This window comes from Rattus rattus, chromosome 5 (assembly GCF_011064425.1).
Source record: "Rattus rattus isolate New Zealand chromosome 5, Rrattus_CSIRO_v1, whole genome shotgun sequence".
Classification (NCBI taxonomy): Eukaryota; Metazoa; Chordata; class Mammalia; order Rodentia; family Muridae; genus Rattus; species Rattus rattus.
Window position 1 is genome coordinate 54,424,432 of NC_046158.1, and position 21,938 is coordinate 54,446,369.

General features: G+C 42.2%; 1 protein-coding gene across 1 annotated transcript in view; it reads right to left on the reverse strand.

Annotated features, from left to right (window-relative positions):
• Positions 1 to 21,938, reverse strand: part of Ccdc141 (coiled-coil domain containing 141) — a 156,970-nt gene that overhangs the window by 72,964 nt on the left and 62,068 nt on the right. The window contains exon 7 of the mRNA XM_032903542.1: positions 5,969 to 6,163. Within this exon, the coding sequence (XP_032759433.1) occupies positions 5,969 to 6,163 (195 nt within the window). The remainder of the gene's footprint in view (positions 1 to 5,968; positions 6,164 to 21,938) is intronic.

Sequence of the window (21,938 nt, forward strand, 5' to 3'; positions counted from 1 at the left end):
ACACCACATTTGCAATAGTGACAGGGACGCAACGAAGCCATGTCACTTTGTTTCCTGTGAGTACTTAGGGATTTCTTTGAGTGCTCCAGATTGACTTCCCCTTTGCACTCATACGGAGCATCCGAAGATCAGACCATGTTCAGGAAATGGACTTTGCTTGTCTCTTCTGCTTGCTTCTCCCAGAGAAATCATGTGGCTGGGAACAGAAAGTATGGACAAGAAACTTGATAACCCAAGGGCCACGCTTGACAGATTTGGGTTCAGCCATGACTGTTGCATAAATAAAAGGCTCACGCTGTTCCGATCTTGAAAGACACTAGATACTCATCCCTGTTCCAGGCAATCACAAACCCCAAACAGTTGTAACTTGGATGGTCTACAGGTATTAAGAGACGTCCACGAAAATGCTGGGAATATAGCACACATGATAATCCACAATTGAGAAGGATAAAAATTTGGAAGGATCAAGGAATGTTCCATAACAGATGTGATGCTTGTATTTCAAGCTAGGAGGGTACAATTCAGAGAGAGGGGCTCCTCTCCAGCCATGCTCAATGTAAACCATCAGCAATACTAGCTAATTTGTTGCCTAATGATTCAACAAATGAGCTCACCAAATGCAGGAAGAAACTCTGAAAAGGAAGTATATCAATTCCTTAAGTAGCCCGGTTCAATCTTTGTGTGTGGTGTAGAGGACAGCACAGCATTCCTAAGGCCCATGTCTCAACGTTGCCACCTGCTGCTAAGTCCGCTTCAAACAGCCATCTCTCCAGAACAACGCACTGCTCCCATTTTCTCTGCCTGAGAAACAGACTCACAAATTCTGAGTAATTATCCCAAGCTCCTAGGCAAATTACAACAACGTACCAGTTGGGTTATCGAAGTCAAGATATTTGGGGACTTGTTCTCAGTGTGGACAGTTAGGGGATTGTTACAGCTTACTGGATCTCAAAATGTGTAGGCTATTGACCAATAGATTTCTGCACATTTTGCTCTAAGTAATGTATCCTGAGGATACATTAGGAACAGTGCCTGTCACAGAGAAGTTGCTCAATAAATATTCAATAACTACAGGAATGCCTAAAGATGGAGGTATTATTGCTGTGGATTGGCCATACTGCTTATTCAGTGACTTCAGTAAATGAATTATGTACTCAGTCTAGAATTGGTAGAGAAGAATGAATGAAGTGAAAAGAAATTGAGGGATGAGTGGAACAATAAACATGGTAGAAATGTAAGTATACATGATATGAAAACGTACTGTATACTCTGTAGAGAAACTGTGCCTTCTTCCTTTTCTACTCACACAATGTTGAAAAACACTGTTTGATGTGGTGGTGGTGGTGGTGGTGGTGGTGGTGGTGGTGGTGGTGGCGCGTGTGTGTGTGTGTGTGTGTGTGTGTGTGTGTGTGTGTGTGTGTGTGTGGTGGTATGGTGTGTGTGTACATGTGATGGTGGTGGTGGTATATGTGTGTATGTGTGTGTGTGTGTGTATGTGTGTGTGTGTGATGGTGGTGTGGTAGTGTGTGTACATGTGATGGTGGTGGTATATGTGTGTGTATGTGTGTGTGTGTGTGTGTGTGTGTGTGTGGTATGGTGTGTGTGTACATGTGGTGGTGGTGGTGGGTATGTGTGTGTGTGTGTGTGTGTGTGTGTGATGGTGGTGGTGTGTGTGTGATGGTGGTGGTGGTGTGTGTGTGTATGTATGTGTGTGTGGTGGTGATAATAGTGGTGGTGGTGGTCTCTCTCTCTCTCTCTCTCTGTGTGTGTGTGTGTGTGTGTGTGTGTGTGTGTGTGTGTGTGTGTGTGATGGTGGTGAGGTGGTGGTCACAGTGGTCATGGCGGTCACAGTAATATGTAGGGGTAGGGGCTAGAGTGGTGTGTGGGTGGTGATGGTGGTGTAGGGGAGGGATGGGGAGTGAGCAGTAGGGGGTGGTAACGGTGGTGTTCAGGCACATGTGTGAAGATGGATATGTAGAGGTCAGAGGATTTCAGGCTTTCCACTCTGTCACTCTGCCTCATTCCCCAAGAAAAGGTCTTTCAAGGTACACAGAGCTAAGCAGTCAGCCACCAAGCTCCCATTTTCCTGCCATCTCTGCCCTCCACCATGCTTAAGTTCTGGGCATGCACAGGACTATGCACGACTTTTTATGAAGATCCTGAGATCTGAACTTTTTACATTTGTACAGCAAGTGCTCTTACCCATTGAGCCACCTGGTCAGCCTCTCAACAAGTACATTTTAAACCCAACTGTCCCACTTTTTAGTAAGCTGACATTCACACATCCCAGTGGCACAGTTGCCCACAGCACCAGCATGTTCTGCTTACTGGCATTTGACACAACATGAATAATTTCAGCCAATGCTTTTGTTTACTGAGATACTAATTCATATCTCTGTGGGGTAAGAGCCCTCAGGCAGAGACTTCTTTGTCCTCCATAGCACCAACAGACACACTTGCATGCATGCTCTCTCACCCCTCTCTCTTGTATGCCAAGAATGAAGGACCTGACCTCTTTAGCGGGGCCACCTTTCTCAGTGAGCTCTGCAGCTAGCAGTCTTCCCAATCAGAGGTTATGTCACCCGCTGAGGCAAAGAGCAGGCTTGGCTACTACTTGCTATAAAACAGCAGATACTCTGAGTGGAGAGTTCCTCTCCTCACCCCTTTCTCTGTGGGGCACCACCCATATTGGAACTAGGACATAGAGAGCACATTTGCATGCTGTTGCCTAGCTACTGCTTTGATGCTGTCGTCCATCATCAACGCTGACCCATAACCTATGCCTCTGCTGCCAGCACCCATGGAAGAACAGCATCAGAGCCTAAAAGTTAGGTAAACCGAGTCCTCAGCGCTTGGGAGCATGACTTCACCTACAAACACAAGTGCACACAGCAAGGAAATCCGGCATCCTCTGGACACAGCACAGGCAATTTTCAAAGGGAAAAACAGCACTTCTGAGCTAAACAATTGATGAAATAAATTAAGCACTACCCCACTTACTAGTGTGCACAGAAATTCTAGCCGAGAAAATTATTTTAAAGACTTTTGATGTTAAAATAATTTTTTAAAAAGCAAGCCCTCTAGAGATTTATTGATGAGTTTCCTGCCAAGATCAGGTAAATTTGGAGAGTCTAATCTATGAATCAGGAGGAAAAATGTTACTTAAAAGTCATAAGAGGAGTTTAGTGTTTAGTTCTAAGCTTACAGAGACTTATGCTTTACATAATTTCATTTCTTTTACCTTAATAGCATAGAAGCAATGTACGTGGATACATAATTAACCATCCATTCTACAGACGCTGGCATTGGCCACACCCCAGTTCCCATATCCATCATCCTTCACACTGAGTTTCTAGTTTTAATTCGAATATTATTACCTTAAACAAGAAAGAACCTTAAGCCTTTCTAAGTACCATCTGGCCACGAGCTAGAGCACTGGTCAATGTCAGCCGACTTTTAAGTTGAATAGTTACTGTGCTGTGGCATCAAACCATGAGATGACACAAGGAATCTAAGGATCTACTCTTCCGGGTTAAGGATATGAAAGTTCTGTTCTCCAGACCAGGCTTGCATTATTGTATGAGATTGAGAAAGTTATCTGTAAGATTTAAACTCAAGGACAAAGGCTGCCTTAGGCAAACACCAGGTGGAATTTAGGATAACACCCTCTTCCAGGAAATGAGCTAATCACCCTTAGCAGGGGTCCTTCACCACCCCCTCTGCATGCCAAAGATATCTCCCCACCAAGGGCCTCCAATGAATTCAAAGGACAATAGGCTGCAATGAATTCAAAAAGTAATAGGCCCACCAATGAGAAATAACCAACTCATGCTGTAACCTAAAGCCTATACCCTGAAATAGTATAAAGAGTGTGGACCTGGGGTTGGGGATTTAGCTCAGTGGTAGAGCCCTGGGTTCGGTCCTCAGCTCCAGAGAGAAAAAAAAAGAGTATGGGCCTTTGTTCTTCAGGGTCACCTCTGTCCCCAGTACAGGGTCACCCCAGTATACTGGATTATTAAACCTCTTGCTTATTGCATCGATCTCCATCTCCGTGTTTTCATGAGTGGGACCTCCTGGATGATCGGGTCCTACATATCCACTCTTGACTTTTCCCTCCCCTGTCTCCTTCTTGTCTTCTTCTTCCTCTCCTCCACCAACTCTAACTTTTACAAGTTCCCTCGGGGCCTGAGAATAAAGTCAGATGATAAATAACCATGGCAAGGCATCAAATAATGACTGCAGAGGAAGCAAAACAACGAGGGAACAAAAGAGGGAGCAAAAGAGAGACATCTATGTGAGCTGTGAGCTATGTGGCCTCCATTAGAAGCATTGTTTTATAGAAACACATTCCATTCTGCTCTCTCTTAGCTGAGGTAACAGTTGACTCGAAACAGCCAGCTCATTCTGTAGATTAAAAGTGTGATGGAGATTTTACAACCTCTTACCTGAAAGTTGGGCTGCTGAAGAGAAAACTAAGGAGTAATTAGCAGGTACTTAGTTCAGTAACTCCAGCTCTGTGCTGTATCTGTTTCCTTTGTGAAAACAGAGAGATTCCCCCCAAAGTTCAATTAGCCAAGACGTCCTTCTCTAATAGGTCTGCTGTAATTCCATTCTCACTGTCTTAGAACTTTACTACCCAGATACGGTTCACTATCCTGAGTGCCAGTGTTGGGATTTCAGAGCATGCACGGTGAATGTAAGCTTCCGGGAGCTTCCGGGAGCTTCCTCTCATCCTCTGCTTTTTATCTTGTCTAACTTTAAATTGCTGTAGCTGGTTAAGCAATTCCAGTGCAGCATCTGGAGGTCTATGTGACAGTGTCAAAGGTCAAAAACCTTTCAAATAACACCCCCAGCCACACACGCTGAACACCACCCGTGCGCATAAACAGCAGCAACACATTGCGCATGACTCTGGTGGCTGGAAGGCTGAAATCAGGAAGAAAGGGGTTCCGTTGTGATGAGGGCCGTCTCCTGGGCTGCAGACTAACCTCACGAGCTCTCATCTAGTGGCAGAAGGTGGAAATCCTATTCACAAGACTCCACCCTCTGACCTAAGAACGTCTTACTGACCACCCCCAGGAGCACTCACTCCAACAGTGAGGGCATTTAGCCGGGAGATACTCAGAAAGACCCATTGCTGGTCTGTGTCGAGGTTCCCTCTGCCTTACTTAAAAATTTAAAACCAAGGCAGGATGTCTGAGGTGAGGCAGGTTCTGACCTTAGGGCTGGCTTCATATGCCAAAGACACAATACGCAGGTATCTCTACTTAATAAACTAAAGAAAAATGTTCTAAAAGAACAAGAGCGAATCAGGGATGTACCTCAGGCGGTAGAGTGCAGGTTTAGCACACACAGATTCCCGGAGCTAAGTAAACTAGGAGTGGCAATGTATGCCTGCAGTCCTGGAACTCGGAAGGTGGACACAGAAAGGTCAGACCGAGGCCATCCTTCACTACTTGGGGACTCGGGGGCCAGCCTGAACTACCTTTAAAACAAACAACAAAGGGGCATATTGGCAACATTGGTAAGGTTTCTTTTTAACTGGATATATTTTGTAATATTTCCTCATGTCTGTGAGAAACACTTAAAAGCAGAGAATAGTATCTCTCACAAATAGACCAATAATAACTCTAAAATGTCTTTTTTTTATTTTATTGTTTATGTCTTTGTTTTTTATTTATAAGACAGGTCTCACTGTAGAACTGGGCTGGAACAAGTAGACCAGGCTGGACCTCAAACCCACAGCTTCCCGTGTGGTAGCGTTAAAGATGCCTGACTTTGGAGTTATTTTAAAAATTAACTCGTTACCCATCAGAACACAATCTCATAGTTTTGAAATGTTTCCCTCAGTTCGTTAGTTTTCTCACAGAAAGCTAGCCTTCTGGGACGTTCCGTAGCCAGCTAACACAGTAGGACTCTTATTGGTTAGACTGAGTCCCTATGATCGCCATCTGGGCCTCACACTGACCTCGTTAGCACTGGTAAAAAAGTCATGTGCCATTGTCAGCCAGGCTTTCCTGTCCACCATGAGTCGTCCAAACTCTTCTTGAAGCCGATTGAGTTTCTGGTTAGAGAGCTGCAGATGTTCCTTTTCTGTCAAGTCCTTTGACAGCAGAATCCCCAGAGCCTGGCTCATCAGCTTCTCTATGGCCAAATCCCATTCCTACAAGAGAACGTTCTCTTTAGTGACAGTACACAGATCCTGTCAGGAGCTGAATGTTTGTGCCACTGTCCCCAAATCCAAGTGTTGACTGGCATAGAACCCCCCAAAATGTAATGGTTTCAGGAGGTGGAGCATTGGGAAGTCATTGGGTCAAACAGTGGAATCCTTGTTCTAAAAGTAGTCTTCTTACATCACTTTCTGCTGCGTGAGAACACAAGGGGAAGTTGGTCTACAACCCAGGAGAGAGCCCTCACCACGATGGAGCACCTGTCCCTTCCACATCTCACCCTTCACACCTCCAGAACCTTCCAGAATCATGATAGATACATCACTTCTGTTTGTCAGCTTTCCTGTCTATGTTAACTTCAAGCTATAGCAACTGGAACTAAGATGCCTGCCTGAAATCCCTGGTACATCTTGGGGGACATATACCCAAAACCTGTCATTATGTTTTTCAATTATAAAGTCTAAAAAACCATGTAGAAGTAACATTGTGGGTCTGAGAACCAATATGCAGCCAGAAGAGAAAGAGATACAGAAAACAGGCACCAGAAGGGGAAGATGGGGGAAGGACAGAGTGACTGATGGATCACCCTACATGCAGGTCACATCCATTCCTGTAACCATTACCTCTACGTTCCCATTACCTGTGCCTCTAAATGAACACATCTCTGACTCGTTTTGTTCTATTCGTACTCATTCAAGTGTAACAAGAGTACCTGCCCCACAATTCAGGCTCCTTGTCAATGGAGCAAATATGCTCAACAAAGGAAGAGAAATGGGATGTCTGTGGCTATTGGTTTTGTGTTAGCCTAAACAGAGAGATTGAGATCCACTACTGTAAAATAAATACCACGCACTGCTTTCTTCTTGGTCCTAGTTTTACATATTAATGCTTCACACTCGTTGATGTCTAAGCATGTCAGAAAATGAAGTAGCTTTCTACCTTTAGTGGCGTGAGGATTTAAAACGCAACCGAGAGAGAGAGAGAGAGAGAGAGAGAGAGAGAGAGAGAGAGAGAGAGAGAGAGAGAGAGAGAGAATACAAGTTGGAATAAACCAGTATTTCTGTTCACTTCTTGAGGAAGTTGGTTTCTCGAAATTGGAGGGTTGCCAGATTCAGCCTCATAAAGCAACAATTACCTCTAAGATGGCTGCCTTGCTGGTGTGTTTTCTGACACTGATCTCAAATGACATTGAGCGAAGCACAGGGCAGTTCGTGAAGCATAAGAAATATAACGTCAGACTTCAAACATCTCAGCCTGGCTCTGTCCTGGCATTTCTGCTACGCAAAGTGTCCTGTTACTAAATTTCATTGGTTATACTGTGTTGTATAGCATGAGTCTAATTTTAGGGTCATTACAGTTTCCATGACTCTCACACGACACCAATGAATGCTACATACACACCATAATCTAGGACTGCAAGCTAAGGATAAAATGTAGCTTCATTCTTTAGCAATACGCAAATTGATATTTCATACAACTTCCTGTATACTTTCACTATGAAATACATAAATCATTTTTCAATCACAATACCATACACAATATGATAGTATTTCCAGTGACAATGAGTGGGCCTTAAACGCAGAAATTGTACATAGTCTTTTGTAATGCCCATGGAACCAGTTTCAGTATTTGTTCAATAGAAAACTGTTTTCATCGAGTAATGTGAAAATAAGGAAGGTCAGTTAAGGAGTTAGCATTGGGGGTGGGGGGAGTGGGGAGAGCCTGGTTTAAGTGTGGCTTGTGACTATAATCTTCAAAAATCCTCAGCTTGGCTGTGTTTTTTATTATTGTTGTTGTTGGTTTTGCTTTTTTTTTTTCCTAGTGTTTGTGCAGCCTTAGAAAAGTATGTTCCACATCTTGACATGGCCCCAAAGAAGGACCACAGAGGCTAGTTCATGGGTCTCTGTACGGTGATACCTTTCAGGGAATTGAGGATACAGATTCCAAATTCTCCATAATTCTCACTGCCTAGAAAAGCTGTGCTCATAGATGCCAGCTCTGTGTTACACACATTCTCAAGATTTTAAAAAGATCTTTGTGTCCCCACTTGAACAGAACTATATTCATGGCATTCATCTCTGAAGCGTGGTAAGTAGCCCTCTTGCTTCAAAACCAGCAGACTTGTTGAGAAAGAACAAATGTCCTCGGAATGGCAGTCTCCAGCATACCGTCATTGAGGATGGTCACACTTCTTTCCAACAGCTCTATCATGGGCCCTGTCCTCTAATATTTGATCTTCGTGAATGAGTGTCCCTTTTTCCCAGTTGAGATAAGGGTAGTGGGTTGTTCTCCAAATATTATTGCGTACCATGACAAACAGTATTAAGAGGAACAGGATTCTATGCCTCAGTAGTTCTCAAATGTCTGCTATGCTGACGTGTGCCAAGATCTTCCTGGAAGGTAATGTCATTCGAAATATTTGGGTAAACATTCTTGACAAAGAAACCCTTTGTTTGCTAATCATCTCAGGAATCCAACTGTCCAGGTAGAAGAGTGTCTGGAAACACACCTGTGCTTAAGAGGCCTGAACTGTCTACTGGCTTTCCTGCTAACCCAATTTTTCCTGCTTTTCTTTTCTTTTTTGCTTTTTCTTATTCGTTTCCATTTTTATGTATGCATGTGTGGTGTGCTATGCACATGTATGTATGGGTATCTTTTGGTATGCATGTGTAGACACAGGAGTGTGGGTACATGGAGGCCTGTGGTTGAGAAGAAGGATTATTTTCAACCAGTCTTCTGAGATAGGGTGCATCAATCAAACCCAGAGCTCACTGATGTAATGGCTGTTGATAACGAGTCTGTTCTCTGGGTCCACTCTCTGCACATCTTAGGGTGCAATTATAGGCCACTTATGTGCAGTTCTGGGGCTCCAAATTCCAGCCCCAATGCTTGCTTGAAATGTACTTTAGCCACAGAACCATCTCTCCAGCCCTCTTCTTTCTTCATCCATTTAAGGACCCACTTGATCCATCGCAAGTCTTTGTGCCATTATTTCTGCAACCTGTTAAGATCTTGAACTAATTAACCTCGAACTAGGGTGAAGAATACTTAAATGTAGAAGGGTACAGGATAAAACAGGTAAATTTTTTTTTTGTAATGGCATTGACTAGAATGTTCTGCATTTGTTAGCAAGGAGAAACCCTTCATACATGTAAAATGTGGAGCTCACTTAGCATGCTGTGTGCAAGGAAAATGCAGATGTAATCAGAACACGGGGAAATGGTTCCTAGCCATTGTGTGCTCTGCTTGGTAGCTTGAAGCTTTACGGCGCTGTACTGACTGCCAACCAAGGGTTAACCACTGTCTCTCCTTTATTCGGTATCACTGTGCTAACCACTTTTCCTGTGCCACTCACTTAATCTTCACCTACCCCGCAAGGCCCAAGCCGCTATCCACGTTCTAACCACAAGGTAACTAGAGTTCAAAGGAACTATGTGCTTGCCAAGGTCTTGGCACCAGTGAGGAAGAGTGAGAATCTACACCTGGGCTGGTACCCACGATCAGGTTGAGGCTGCTCACCTGCGTGTGTGTGGGTATCTGAGTCAGGGCACCATCCCTGCCCCAGCTCTCCACAGAGGATGATACAGCATTCTTTTTTTCCATCACGTCATTACCATATTAGCTGAGAGAGCTGCTATGGTTAAACGACGAGGCCTCTGTGATGATAAAAACATTTCACAGAACAAATGCCGTATTTCTATCTAGTATAGATATAGTCTACCATCTACATAAATATAATAAAAAATGTACTGCCCAAACAGAAATTGTGTTTTACCAGTTGGACAAAATAATAAAGCTCTTTTCTATAAATAATGAGAAGGCTTGTTCTTTAAAAAAAATACTCATAACTCTGCCTTTAGGGTCAAATTTGAAAGACACATGAGAGAGAATGTTTGGGTACAGAGCCAAGTGTGTGGACCCGCCTACCCCACCCCACCCACCCACCCACCTCCATACACACACTGTCACTCGCTGTTTTGAATCCTGCTAGAGAGAGTGGGTCCTGGCCTTCTGAAGAAACTCAGAGAACCAGGTTCAGTGGCTTATCTGTTTTCATTCTTAATTACATTCTTACGCGAACTCTGTGGGCATTAAACGAAGCTGGGCACATTCGCTATTCTATCCAATCTTCTCCGAAAATTGGCTCTGTTTTCTTTGGGCAATCTGCAGGCACTTCCTGCTGCATTTCTATACCATTGCAATGATGTATTTCCCCAGGCATTTTTCTGAGGGGACACTTTAACCATTCTATTTTTTTTTTAAGATAGAACTTTCTAGAGTCATCTGAATCCATTACACTTTAAAAAAATATATATGTAAATGTGTATTTATATACATATATATGTATATGCATATATACATATATACATGTATATACATATATATACATATATATATATATATGTATATATATGTGTGTGTGTGTGTATATATATATATACACACACACACACTTGTCAACCTTGTCAAGGCTGGAGGAACTCAATGGAGTTCCTTTTCGCTGAGCCATTCCCCCTGTCTCCTGCTTGCTGAACTTCTTACAGCGTTTTAATCACTTTGCAGTGAAACATTTCCAGGGTGCATCCCCACTGGCAGAAGCCAAGGTCTGCCATTTCCTCGGCTTCCCAATTAGACAGAAGCAGGTGAATATCCCCGACCCAATAAAGCAGAGTGGCAATATATCAGGGTGTCTCTCTGGGTCCTTCCGGTATTTTCATTTATCACTCACAGTTAGTAACCCTTTTAAACTGGACCACTCGGTATTCCATTTGCCATAGAAATTGTGCTTCTCTGAGCTCCCTTGATGGGAAAGGTACTTTAAAGGGGATTAGTGTGGCCAGACAAGAAGAGGGAAAGATTTCTTTCTTTTCTTTCTTTCTTTTATTTTTGTTACAGTCCTAGGCTAGATCTTCAAATGAAGTTATAGATTGCCCATTAAGTGGGTTCAAAACGTAAAACGCGTTCACGAGTCCAATTTGAAAAACAAAAGAAGTAACTAGGGCAGTGTGGGTAATAAGCTTTTCTTCATACAAAACTTCCCCACCGAGGAGAAGCTCTGATAATTCAATACCTTAGGATGCACTTTCATCCCGTGCTCGATATCAGAATGTAATTGCGAGGTGAGGGAGACAGACAAATTGCAAACGGGACTGCATGTGTAAGAGACTGAGAAAGACTGGCCATGGCTATCTCTGCCCAAACCAGATGGGGCAGAAGCCCAAGTTGAGTTCACGGATGGCTCCCAGAGCTCGACTGACTCCAAAGCCGTCTTACTGCGCGCTCCCCATTTCCTGTTCAAGCCCATTTGGTTCAGCGTCAGGAGGATTAACTCATTGACAGAAAATCAGAATTTTACATGATTGCATTAGCAGATGGTACAAACAAACCTGGCAATTTTAATCAGAGAACATTTGAAAGTCTGCTTTGAGCAGGCATGTTTTTGAAAGAAATGTTTATGCTTTGGAAGAATGGCAGCCAGCAGGCAGAAAGTGCAATTCTGATTGTGTTGAGTTGGACGGTAACTACTCCATAGGTCCCCCCCTCATCATGTTCCCTTCCAGGCGTTTCCAGGCTGACCTGTACAATTGTAGGGTCATCGTAGAGAAAAAAGGAGTCCCTCATCCTCTCAGCACGCAGAGTGCGGTGCCCAGAGGCCATGTGAACTATGCCCTTCTGTGCACATTTCTACAAAGGCATGGTGGACCATGACAGAAAGAACTGGGTCTCGTCTATGCATGAAAGAAATGTCCAATTTACCCTTTCAGTAGAGAATTCTGGAAGTGAACAGGAGGTGGGCCTGGAAGAATGCTTTTTATTCCAAACTTGCTAAATAGCTCCAGGCAAACCGTTTGCTTTCACGTTCTTTCTCCTAGCTAATCAATGCCGGCACCACCACGTGGCGGGTGCTCGGCTTCTGGAGTGGTTTGTGTTAATTCAACGACTCTGCTGCTCTTCACGTTCTCGAATTTGAAGTGCTCCCCAAAATTGGTTTATCAGAATAATTATTCATAAATAACCCTGCTGGGGCTGGGGTTGATATGCTATAATAGAAATGGACAGATACCCCCAAATTAATTTCTGAATATGAAATATGAATTAAAATTTTTCTCTCATTTCAAGAAGAACAAAACAAGCGCACACACACACACACACACACACACACACACACACACACACACACACACACACACCACACACCCAAAAATCCCAGCTTGGAAGTTTCTTGGGTTTTTTTTTTTCACTCTGTGGTGTTTGGCCCCTGAGTGGAGCCCATGGTCTAGTGGTGCAGGACGGGTGCTTGTGGCCTGAACTGAAGCAAACGGCCGTGTGACACAATAAAGTTTGAAAGCAAATTGTAAAACCAATAAAGCACACGATAAACAAATCTGCAGAAGACGGTTCCAGTGAATCCACCTGTTCACCCTTAGTTTTAGAGTTTAATAATGGGAGGAATTGGGTGGGGGCAGGATTTATGTTTTCTGAGAACCACCCCCCTTTCCTCAATGGCTCATCTTTTGCCCTATACTTTAGATTTCTTGCCCCCTTCAAACATTTTTTTCCTGGCTGATTATGACTTCATTCAGACTGGCCTTTCTATTTTTAATCAAAATTAATTAAAGCCTGACTGGCTCAAATTTTTTTTTGTCAAACATAATTTATCCACAATCCTATCAGCCTATGGGCTAGTGAAGTAGTTTTGTTGATGACCTGCAGGGCTTGTTGGAGGGTCTGCTGGGCACCTCTTGGGGGTCCAAGAGCAAATCAATCATAGAGGAAATGACGGGATTTTGATTTCATACAACTCTCCCTTCTTGAAATAAATTAATAGAAGGTAGGTGTCTTGTGTTTTGCCCACAATGATCAATAGATTAAAAACTAGAACAATGGTTGTAAATCCATTGACATCTGCTGGGAAAGTTTTAAGAATATATCTTAGGTTCATTTCATATCCACTTATACTTTTTATTGGTAGGGTGGAATTTTTTATTTTTAAAAAAGCCGAATTTTTATTTGCAGTCAGAGAGAAGCAATAATACTTCTAACCAGTCAAATGTTAGGTCTGTCAGTGTGGGCTATTCAACAGGAACAAGTGGCCCACAACTCTTTACAGTCTCATCAATAAATGGTGGCTGGATTGTATAAACATGGGAGTTTTTAGTGTTCAAACTCAGCAAACCTGACTCTTAAAATTATGCTACTGCCTTGATGAGTTGTAAACCTAAAATCTAAATTGTTTTATAAATCCAGTAGGAAGGTTATGGAAGACACACTGACAAGTAAATTCCTTAGTTTTACTCTTGATGAGTGGTTCATATAGCAAACTATCATAAACGTAAAATATCTCTGATGACCTGATGCGCCGGGGTGGGGAGATATGCACGTTACGCGCACGTGTGCGTTTGTGTGCGCGTGCGTGTGTCTGTGTGTGATATCTCTGATGTAATGTTGGCCGTCATCCTGACTCATGAAGAACTCACACACCGTGCTCTACTCCATTCTTCATGCTATTGTCTTAGACAACGGAGTCATGGATGTCAAGGAAAATGAAAAAAAAAAAAAAACCATTTTTAGTTTTTTTTTCCTCAACTTTTCTGAATACCCATGTAGTTATTTTAAATTTTTCATGTAAAACCTTTATAGCTGTATGTAGAATGTTTATATTTCCTCTCTTCATGATAGGAACAAACCCTTGCCTCTAATGATAGGAAAGACATCATCTGCCTTCAAACAAAACATAGTCAAGACTGGAATTTCACTCGTGAATTTCCCCTTCTGGATCTGATGCAGCTTGTGACTCGGCAGAACCACCGCACTCTAACATGGAGACAGGGTGATTGACTTGACAGCAGCCACCGTGGTCCAGGCTTAGTGGTACACACAGCCAAAGAACGGAGCGGAGTTTGTGAGACAGCAGCTCAGGATGAGGCTGTGAAATAAGGCCTGGGCTCCAAGAAGAAAACTTACGGCTGGGAACCGGGTACTCACCAAACTACACCTTACAGTAACACGGACGGTCATAGAGATTTGGGACATGACCATGTTAAGCACTGAGAAAACGTCTTTGCAGGAACCTTCTTAAAGTGGACTTTATTTCACTGTTACCCTGTGATTATGCATCATTAAAAGAGGAACTACAAGAAGCTGTGCTTTGTGGGAATTTCCACTTAATGACTGACCAATGATAAAGAATTGGGAAGAAGAGGAGGCAAAAAAGAAAACAAGAGCCCAGACAGAATGAGCTGAGAGCTCCAGAGATGATGGCTCCAGCCTAGCAATTTTAGTATTCTGAGTTTTGGAACTCAGCATATTTCTGAGGGAGTTTTAAAACGCAAGTTCGCCTTGGAAATTAAAAGGATGTGGCTCGCTGAGCTTGAAACTAACCCCAAGTAAAGGCAAGAATTGTGTTACTAAAATAAAATAAAAAAAGACTCTCATTGTTTGATGGATTTTCCCAAGGCTCACTGGCAAACTCAATACGATTCACACAGATTTGTGACTCTTAGTGATGGAATTGTTTCTAATTTATGTTCTGTGAAAAATGACATCTGCTAATAATTGGGAGGTTCATCTAAAAATCAGGCAAGTAAAACTAATCATTCACTAAAATGAAGACAGAGGGATTGAGATGTAAGGATGCAGGTGTCTCAAGGTTTGGAGAAGGCAGCTAATTTTGCCTTGAGACAGTTCAGATTTGATTTTCAATGCAGACAGAGCTGTGTAAAAGGAGCAGACTCTCCTCCATTTCACAGGGTTTTCTTCACAGTCATTAGATACGATGTCGATTGAGTTAAGGAAGGAATCTGTTTCTGTCATAACTTCACAAATGTTGTGATCTTCAGTGAAGGACGCCAGGGAGGAGCTAGAGATTCAATAGTGAGTTTCTCTGTATGAGTTAATATATGCAGGAAGAGGAGAAAGCATTCCACACGCTTGTGACACACTAAGCAAATATTTGGACAGCCTGAAAACTGGTTATTTTGATCCCGGATATTGCCCCACACTTCATGAGGCACCGAAGAAATATACAAGTAGTTCCTTTATACAGAATGTTCCATTTCAGTGCTACTTATGGAAGATAATAACACAGCTTCACTCATAAAACACACTCTGATCATGCTTTTCCCCTCCCCCAACTCCTTCCGGCCCATCCCCACTCCTTACCCTTACATTTTTAAAGGAATAATCAGATATTTCGAAGGCTTATCTTTTGATCTACAATCACCTGTGTAATGGGCCCAAGGGGGATGGGAAATAAGCGGCAGAAAGAAACTAAGTCCCAAGCATGGACAATATTGTCCGTAACCTCAGAGGCTATTTATATTACCGTTTATAGTATCTAGTTAGATTCGCATTATCATGGCTGGGAAGGTAGCATGGTGGTCAAGAGCACTTGTTGCTCTTGCAGAGGACCTGGGTTTAGTGGCTCCCAACCGTCTATAACTCCAGTTCCAGGAGATCTGATGACCTCTTCTGACCTTTACAGCCACCCCTCATGCCATACACTAGGTACGCATATGTGCACACAGGCAAATACTCACAAACATATGCATCAATCTAAGACAGATGTTTTACACCTTGTGTGTTCTAACACTGGCTACAATTCATACTGTCTTTGGAAAGTGGACAACTTACATTGTCTTTGATTCCACTGGTTTGGTGTGTTGTTGCTGTTGCTGCTGCTTTGTTTGTGTTTTTCTTTATATCTTTGACCTCCAAAGTATGGTTCATAGCCCAGCACTACATAGGAGTTCACTCCAAATGCAGACACTGTGGCGACCACATCCTCAGCTGTGTACCTCAAATCCTCTTGTAGTCTGAGAACCTCTGGCCTACAGATCTCTGCAAAAGCAGTCTTTTTCCCCCCAGTTAGACAGATGCATACCAGACTGTAAAGGAGGTTTGCTCATGGTATGATCTCACATACAGAAAATCCAGTGGAATAGTCAAAGCCTCCCAGAACTAATTCACTGCCATCTCAGAACCACTGTGTTTCTAAAGAGCAGCAATGACCCGTCTGAACAGGGAACTAGAAGACAATTCTATTATTGTAAAATAAGAAAGAGTAAAATAGCCAGGGATAAATTTAATGGGGAAAAGTATAAGACTAGTACACTGACATTTACTTACCATTGTTGAAAGGGGAGAGAGATCCAGAAAACGCATACATAAAGGAAAAGACCATATGTGAGTACGGACCACAGAATTCAATATTGTGAAGATGGCAATACGAGGGACTGGAGAGATGGCTCAGTGGTTAAGGGCACTGGCTTCTTTTCCAGAGGACTTGGGTTTGACTCCCAGCACCTACACAGTGACAAATGACCCATCTGTAACTCCAGTTCTAGGGGATCCTACACCCTCTTCTTGCCTCTGTGCACACTGTATGCATGTGTTAAACAGACATTCATGCATACAAACACCCAGGCACATACCATACATACAATAAGGAATTTAAAAAGAAAAACTTAAGACAGTTAATACTCCTCCAAATATTTAGATACAAAATAATTCCTGTCAGGCTCTTCAGGGAGTTACTTGAAGAAACAGAAGGCTGATCTTAATGTTCACATGAAGCTGCAGGGCAACCGGAAAAGCCAAAATGGCCTTTAAAAATATTGAAATAGAAAGAAAGAGACCTTATCCATCCAAATTTAATTTTTTTCTTTCAAATTAAAGTGATGTGGCACATCAGTGTAACAGAAATACAGATTAGTGGGAGAGGATGAGAAACCAGAGGAAGACCCAACATCTGCAGCCGCTGAGAGAGGCGCCAAGATCATTCAATCAGGAAAACTGTTCTGTTCAATTCCTAAACTGCAGGGACTCCAGAGAACCACATGAGAAAGAATGAGGCTAATTCCCTGCCTCACGCCATACACCATAATCTATGCCATACAGAATAATGATCTAAATATAAAAGATAAAGCTATAACGTGCTTCAGAGGAAACACAAGAGTAATCTTTGTGGTCTTGGATTTTAGCAGACATAGCACGCGCGCACACACACACACACACACACACACACAAGACAACCATAAGCAACAGCATTTAAAATAATTGGACTTTATAAAAATTAAAAGCTTTTGCTCATGGAAAGATGCTATGGTTAGAGGGACTTTATGGAAATTTCCTCAAAGCAATGTACACAATGGACAACAACCATGGGAAAAGGCTACAAAGTCATCAGCTGCTAGAGAACGGCAAGAAGCCTCAAGCAACTAGCTCTCCACGCACAGGATGATAAAACAAAACAGAAAAGGCAAGTGTTGGGGGGACACTGGGCAACTGGACCCCTTGAGTGTAAAATGTGTATAGAAGTCACCGAAGTGACTCCCCAGTGAGTTAAACAGAAACAGCATATAACCATAATTCTACATACATACATACAAACATGTGTGTGCCCATACATACATACATTCATACATACATACATGTGTGTGCACATACATACATTCATACATACATTCATATATGCATACATATGTGTGTGCTCATACATACATACATTCATACATACATGCATTCATACATGCATACATACATATGTGTATGTTCATACATATATACATTCATACATACATACATTCATACATGCATACATGGGTGTGCCCATACATACATACATACATACATACATACATGTGTGTATGCCCATACATACATTCATACATACCTGTGTGTGCCTGTGTGTGTGTCCACATGGTCTCTACAGTTCTCAGAAGCAAACTGTACAGACACACTACCTCCCATGACTTGGTACAGTAGCATTCACATTCACCAGCTTCAAGGTTAAGACCAGCTTCCATGAGTCATCAGCTGGTCTGGTTTTCCAAGTCATTGAAAAATATTTTCCAGTTGTGGTTGACTTCACAAACTAGCTCTATGATCTTGGCCTCAAGTTCCTATAAATAATATCATTAGAATATCTTGTGAAAAGTGCCAGTGCTGTGGTCCCACAGAAACTATTCAAAGGGGAAAAGTCAACCTTGAAGCTTTCTATTATAAGACAAGAAAATGAAGTAGAATTTCCTGCAAGTTGATTTGAATAATTTGTATGCACAATTCCCACTTATACAGCCAGTATAAGTGACTCTTTATAATCTCCTTCTCATTCTGTCTTTATAATTGAACAATACAGTTTTATTTTGTGAAAAAATACACAAAACTAATCACAGAAAATTAACACCGTAAAAGAAATAAAAACATTAACACCACACACAGTTTGTCAGTGCATACATATATTTCTTCTTATTGGAAATAAATATAAGACATAAAGATAAAATTCAACACCTATGCATATTTCTGGTGCCATCTCAGGCTCTAAAATAAAAAACTGGACTCACTTTTATTCTCTTTTTTGTAAAAGCGGGACAGTAATTGCTGCCTACGTGTCTGGTTGTTTTAAGGATTAAATGTGTTCATATACAACTACGTTCAGCAAAATGCTTGGCGTATGGATTCTTAATGGCACTAAAATAAATAAGAGGATTATAAAATTTACCCTTGGTGGCATTTAGTAAGTTTACAACATTGTGTGTCACCAATGATTTCCAAGGCCCCCCAAAGAACAAATCAGGCTCATTAAACAGTCAATATGCCCTCCTCCCCAGCCCTAGCCAACCACTGCTTTCTGTCTCTAGGGATTTCCTTCTTCTGTATGTATTGCATAAATGAATGTGCACAAACTGACCTGTCATGTTTGGCTTCTCCCAGGCCTGTTCTCACTGTGGTGTAATACTTCTTAGGGCTGAGAAATATTTTATTATAAGGATATACTACACTATTTTATCCATACATCTGAGTTACTTCTCCCTTTGTCTGCTACTGTGAGCATTCATGTATGTGATTTTGTGTGAGAATCTATTTTCTGTTCTCTTCCACATATATGTATGTATGTATAAAATCATATACATATATGTATATATACATACACATGACTCTGCATAATACAGCCATTATACACTCATCTGTAAGTGAGTACCACCACTCACCTGGTTCACCACTGAACCAGGAGAGGATAGGAATGCGTGAATAAAACCTCTAAGTCTCTTGTACATTTTGTCATGAGTATAACTTTGTATGGGGGAATTGTCACACACAGGCTTTACCTCTAGGTTTGATGGAAAATCTGGGAGAGACTCTTGGGTTGCATGGCTGTTAAGTCTCCCTAGAAGATGCAGATTAATAATCTCCATCGCCAGAGACTAGGACCTACCTCTAAAGCCACTTCTCTCCTCACTGCACTCCAGAAGGATTTCTAGACTCCCTTCTCATCCGCCCTCTTGCTGACTGCCTACAGCACAATCTCTACCTCAGAGCAGATTCCCTTGTTTGGAGGGCATCTCATTGCCCATTGGCTCTCAAACACTGATGCTTACTCACAGGTACAAGATGTGAACCGGTAGGAAGATGAGCTGTATTCATCATTAAAGGGGAACAGCGTGCTTTGTGGGAAGTTCTTGGGCGTATGTGTCTTTTCCAAAGAAACAAAACAGCAAACAAACCAAAAAAAACAAGAAACAGGTAATACTGGACTCTGGCCAAAACCTTTTATGTCTATGTGGAATGGTGGGCTTGTGGATGCCATAACTTAGAGGTTTTTTTTTTAAGGTTTTGTTTATTTTGATTTTATGTAGATGGGCGTATGGGTATTTTGCTTGCACGTGTGTAAGTGCATCACATAAATGCAATGCAGGAAGATTGCACTGAATACCCTGGAACTAGAGTTATCAACAGTTATAAGCTGCCAAGTGGGTGCTGGCAACTGGACCCTAGTCCTCTGCAAGAGAAGTAAGTGCTCTTAACCACTGAGCCACCTCTGCAGCCCCTGAGACCTTTCAGGCTTTAGAGGAGCCCACACTCTCTTATCGTTGTTGTTATTTTGTTGTTTTATGTTTTTTAAATTTAAAACTCTAATATTTTAAGCTTGACAGTGAGTTATTTCTATTTCTATTTTTTAAGACTTATGTACCCAAAGCAACTACACATATTCTCTGGCAATGAGATCCAGATGCCAACAGTCTTCCAGAATTTCTCAGGACTCTGTGAGTAGCCAGTGCTGAGAAGCCTGGGTCCCAATACTCCACACCTCACCAACTGCAAAGGGCCGAACTGAAGGGAAGGTTGACAACATGGGGGCCCAGATTGGAACATGTAACTGATTCTGACCTCTAAGTTGCAATTAAGCCTTAAGACATCAAGTTAATGTACGGTGCCATCCAAGGGGGATTTAAAACCATCCACGTTTGCTATTCCCCTTTCAGTTATATACATGAATAGAAAATTAAAGATGGCATAGCTAAAACAAGGACTCATATTTCAAGGTTCAGCTCAACTATTTCAATGCACTCTGAAACCTAATTTCAAGGTTCAGCTCAACTATTTCAATGCACTCTGAAACCTAACCGAGAGCTGCGGAAGTTACCCCACTTCTTCATTTGAATGTATTCCAGCAAGAAACAATGGAGACATTTTTGCAGCTTATTTAGAAAAGACTTGCTGGCCAGTCTCACTGTGAGAAGCACAGGTCCTGTAAACGTGAGTTTCAGTAATGACCCCCACTCGATGCCTTATTTCTGATCACATCTCTTTGAAAGCGACTTCCCATCCCTCTCCACACACCTACACGCAAACAAGGGTCCGAATGCAGTGTGCTGCATCCAATTTGGAACATATAAAAATTGAATCTTTTCTCAAAGGAATGAGATTATTGAAAACCACCCGAAAGTCTGGCCGAAGGAGAGAAAAGCAAACAACAGATTGGGACTACTGCTCCACAGGTAATTGTTTGCACAAGAATTTTCTCCAAAATTCCTAAGTTTCCTATTTCCAGGTGCCTATGAAAATGAAGCATGGAGGAGCAACGTGTACCCAGTGTTCTGAATGACACAGCAGGAACATAAACCCCGTTTTGTTGTATTTTCATTTTGATTTCTGATGTACAGAGATACAACCCACTTCAGCTCAGTGAGAGGCCCAAGAGATTCACCCAGGAGCAGAGAAGAGGTCAGAAGCATGGGAGTTGAGCAGAGGTAACCAACCACATAGACGAACTCAGGAAAGAATACGGAGGAGATTCGCCCCGGACTTTAGCGCATGAAGCTGAGGAGAGATAACGAACCATGTGGAAGACACAGACTAGTTTGAATGGGTTAAGTAACTTACGAGCTAGCTGAGGAATGAGACAAAGCTTATAGCCGAGGATTCTTTTTATTTAAAAAAAAAAAAAAAGGAAGAAGGAAAACCAGATTTTACTTATTATGGGAGAGCTTACAAGCACCAAGAATAAACCTCCTACTAATATTTTATAAAGTAGTAGAGTATCAAGCTTCCCTCTAAATGTGTATCTTACTACCTATAGATTGGTACAGTTCCCAGACCTCTTCAGAAAAGTTTCTTTGTGCAGTGGACGATGGCTAACTGAAAACTCACAACTGGCCAGAGTGTAGAACCCTCAGCTGCCCCAGAGGTTTCCACTTGGCTAGTCTACATTGTAGACACTCTCTACTCAGATCTTCTTCTGTCTGACCTTATGATCACTTGTCTTCAACTGCCATCCTTTCAGTCACCCGTTCCTTCATCTGGAACCAGTCCTGACCTCTTAGTTCAGAAGCTGGACTCAACCTTATAGCTTCTCTTTCAATCCTGTGGCCTTGCAGTGGCTCGACTCACAGCCAACACTGCTTCTCTAGCCCTGTTGGACATGATCTTATCCATACAGTCATTCTTGGAGGGTATATATATATGTGTGTGTGTGTATATTGTACA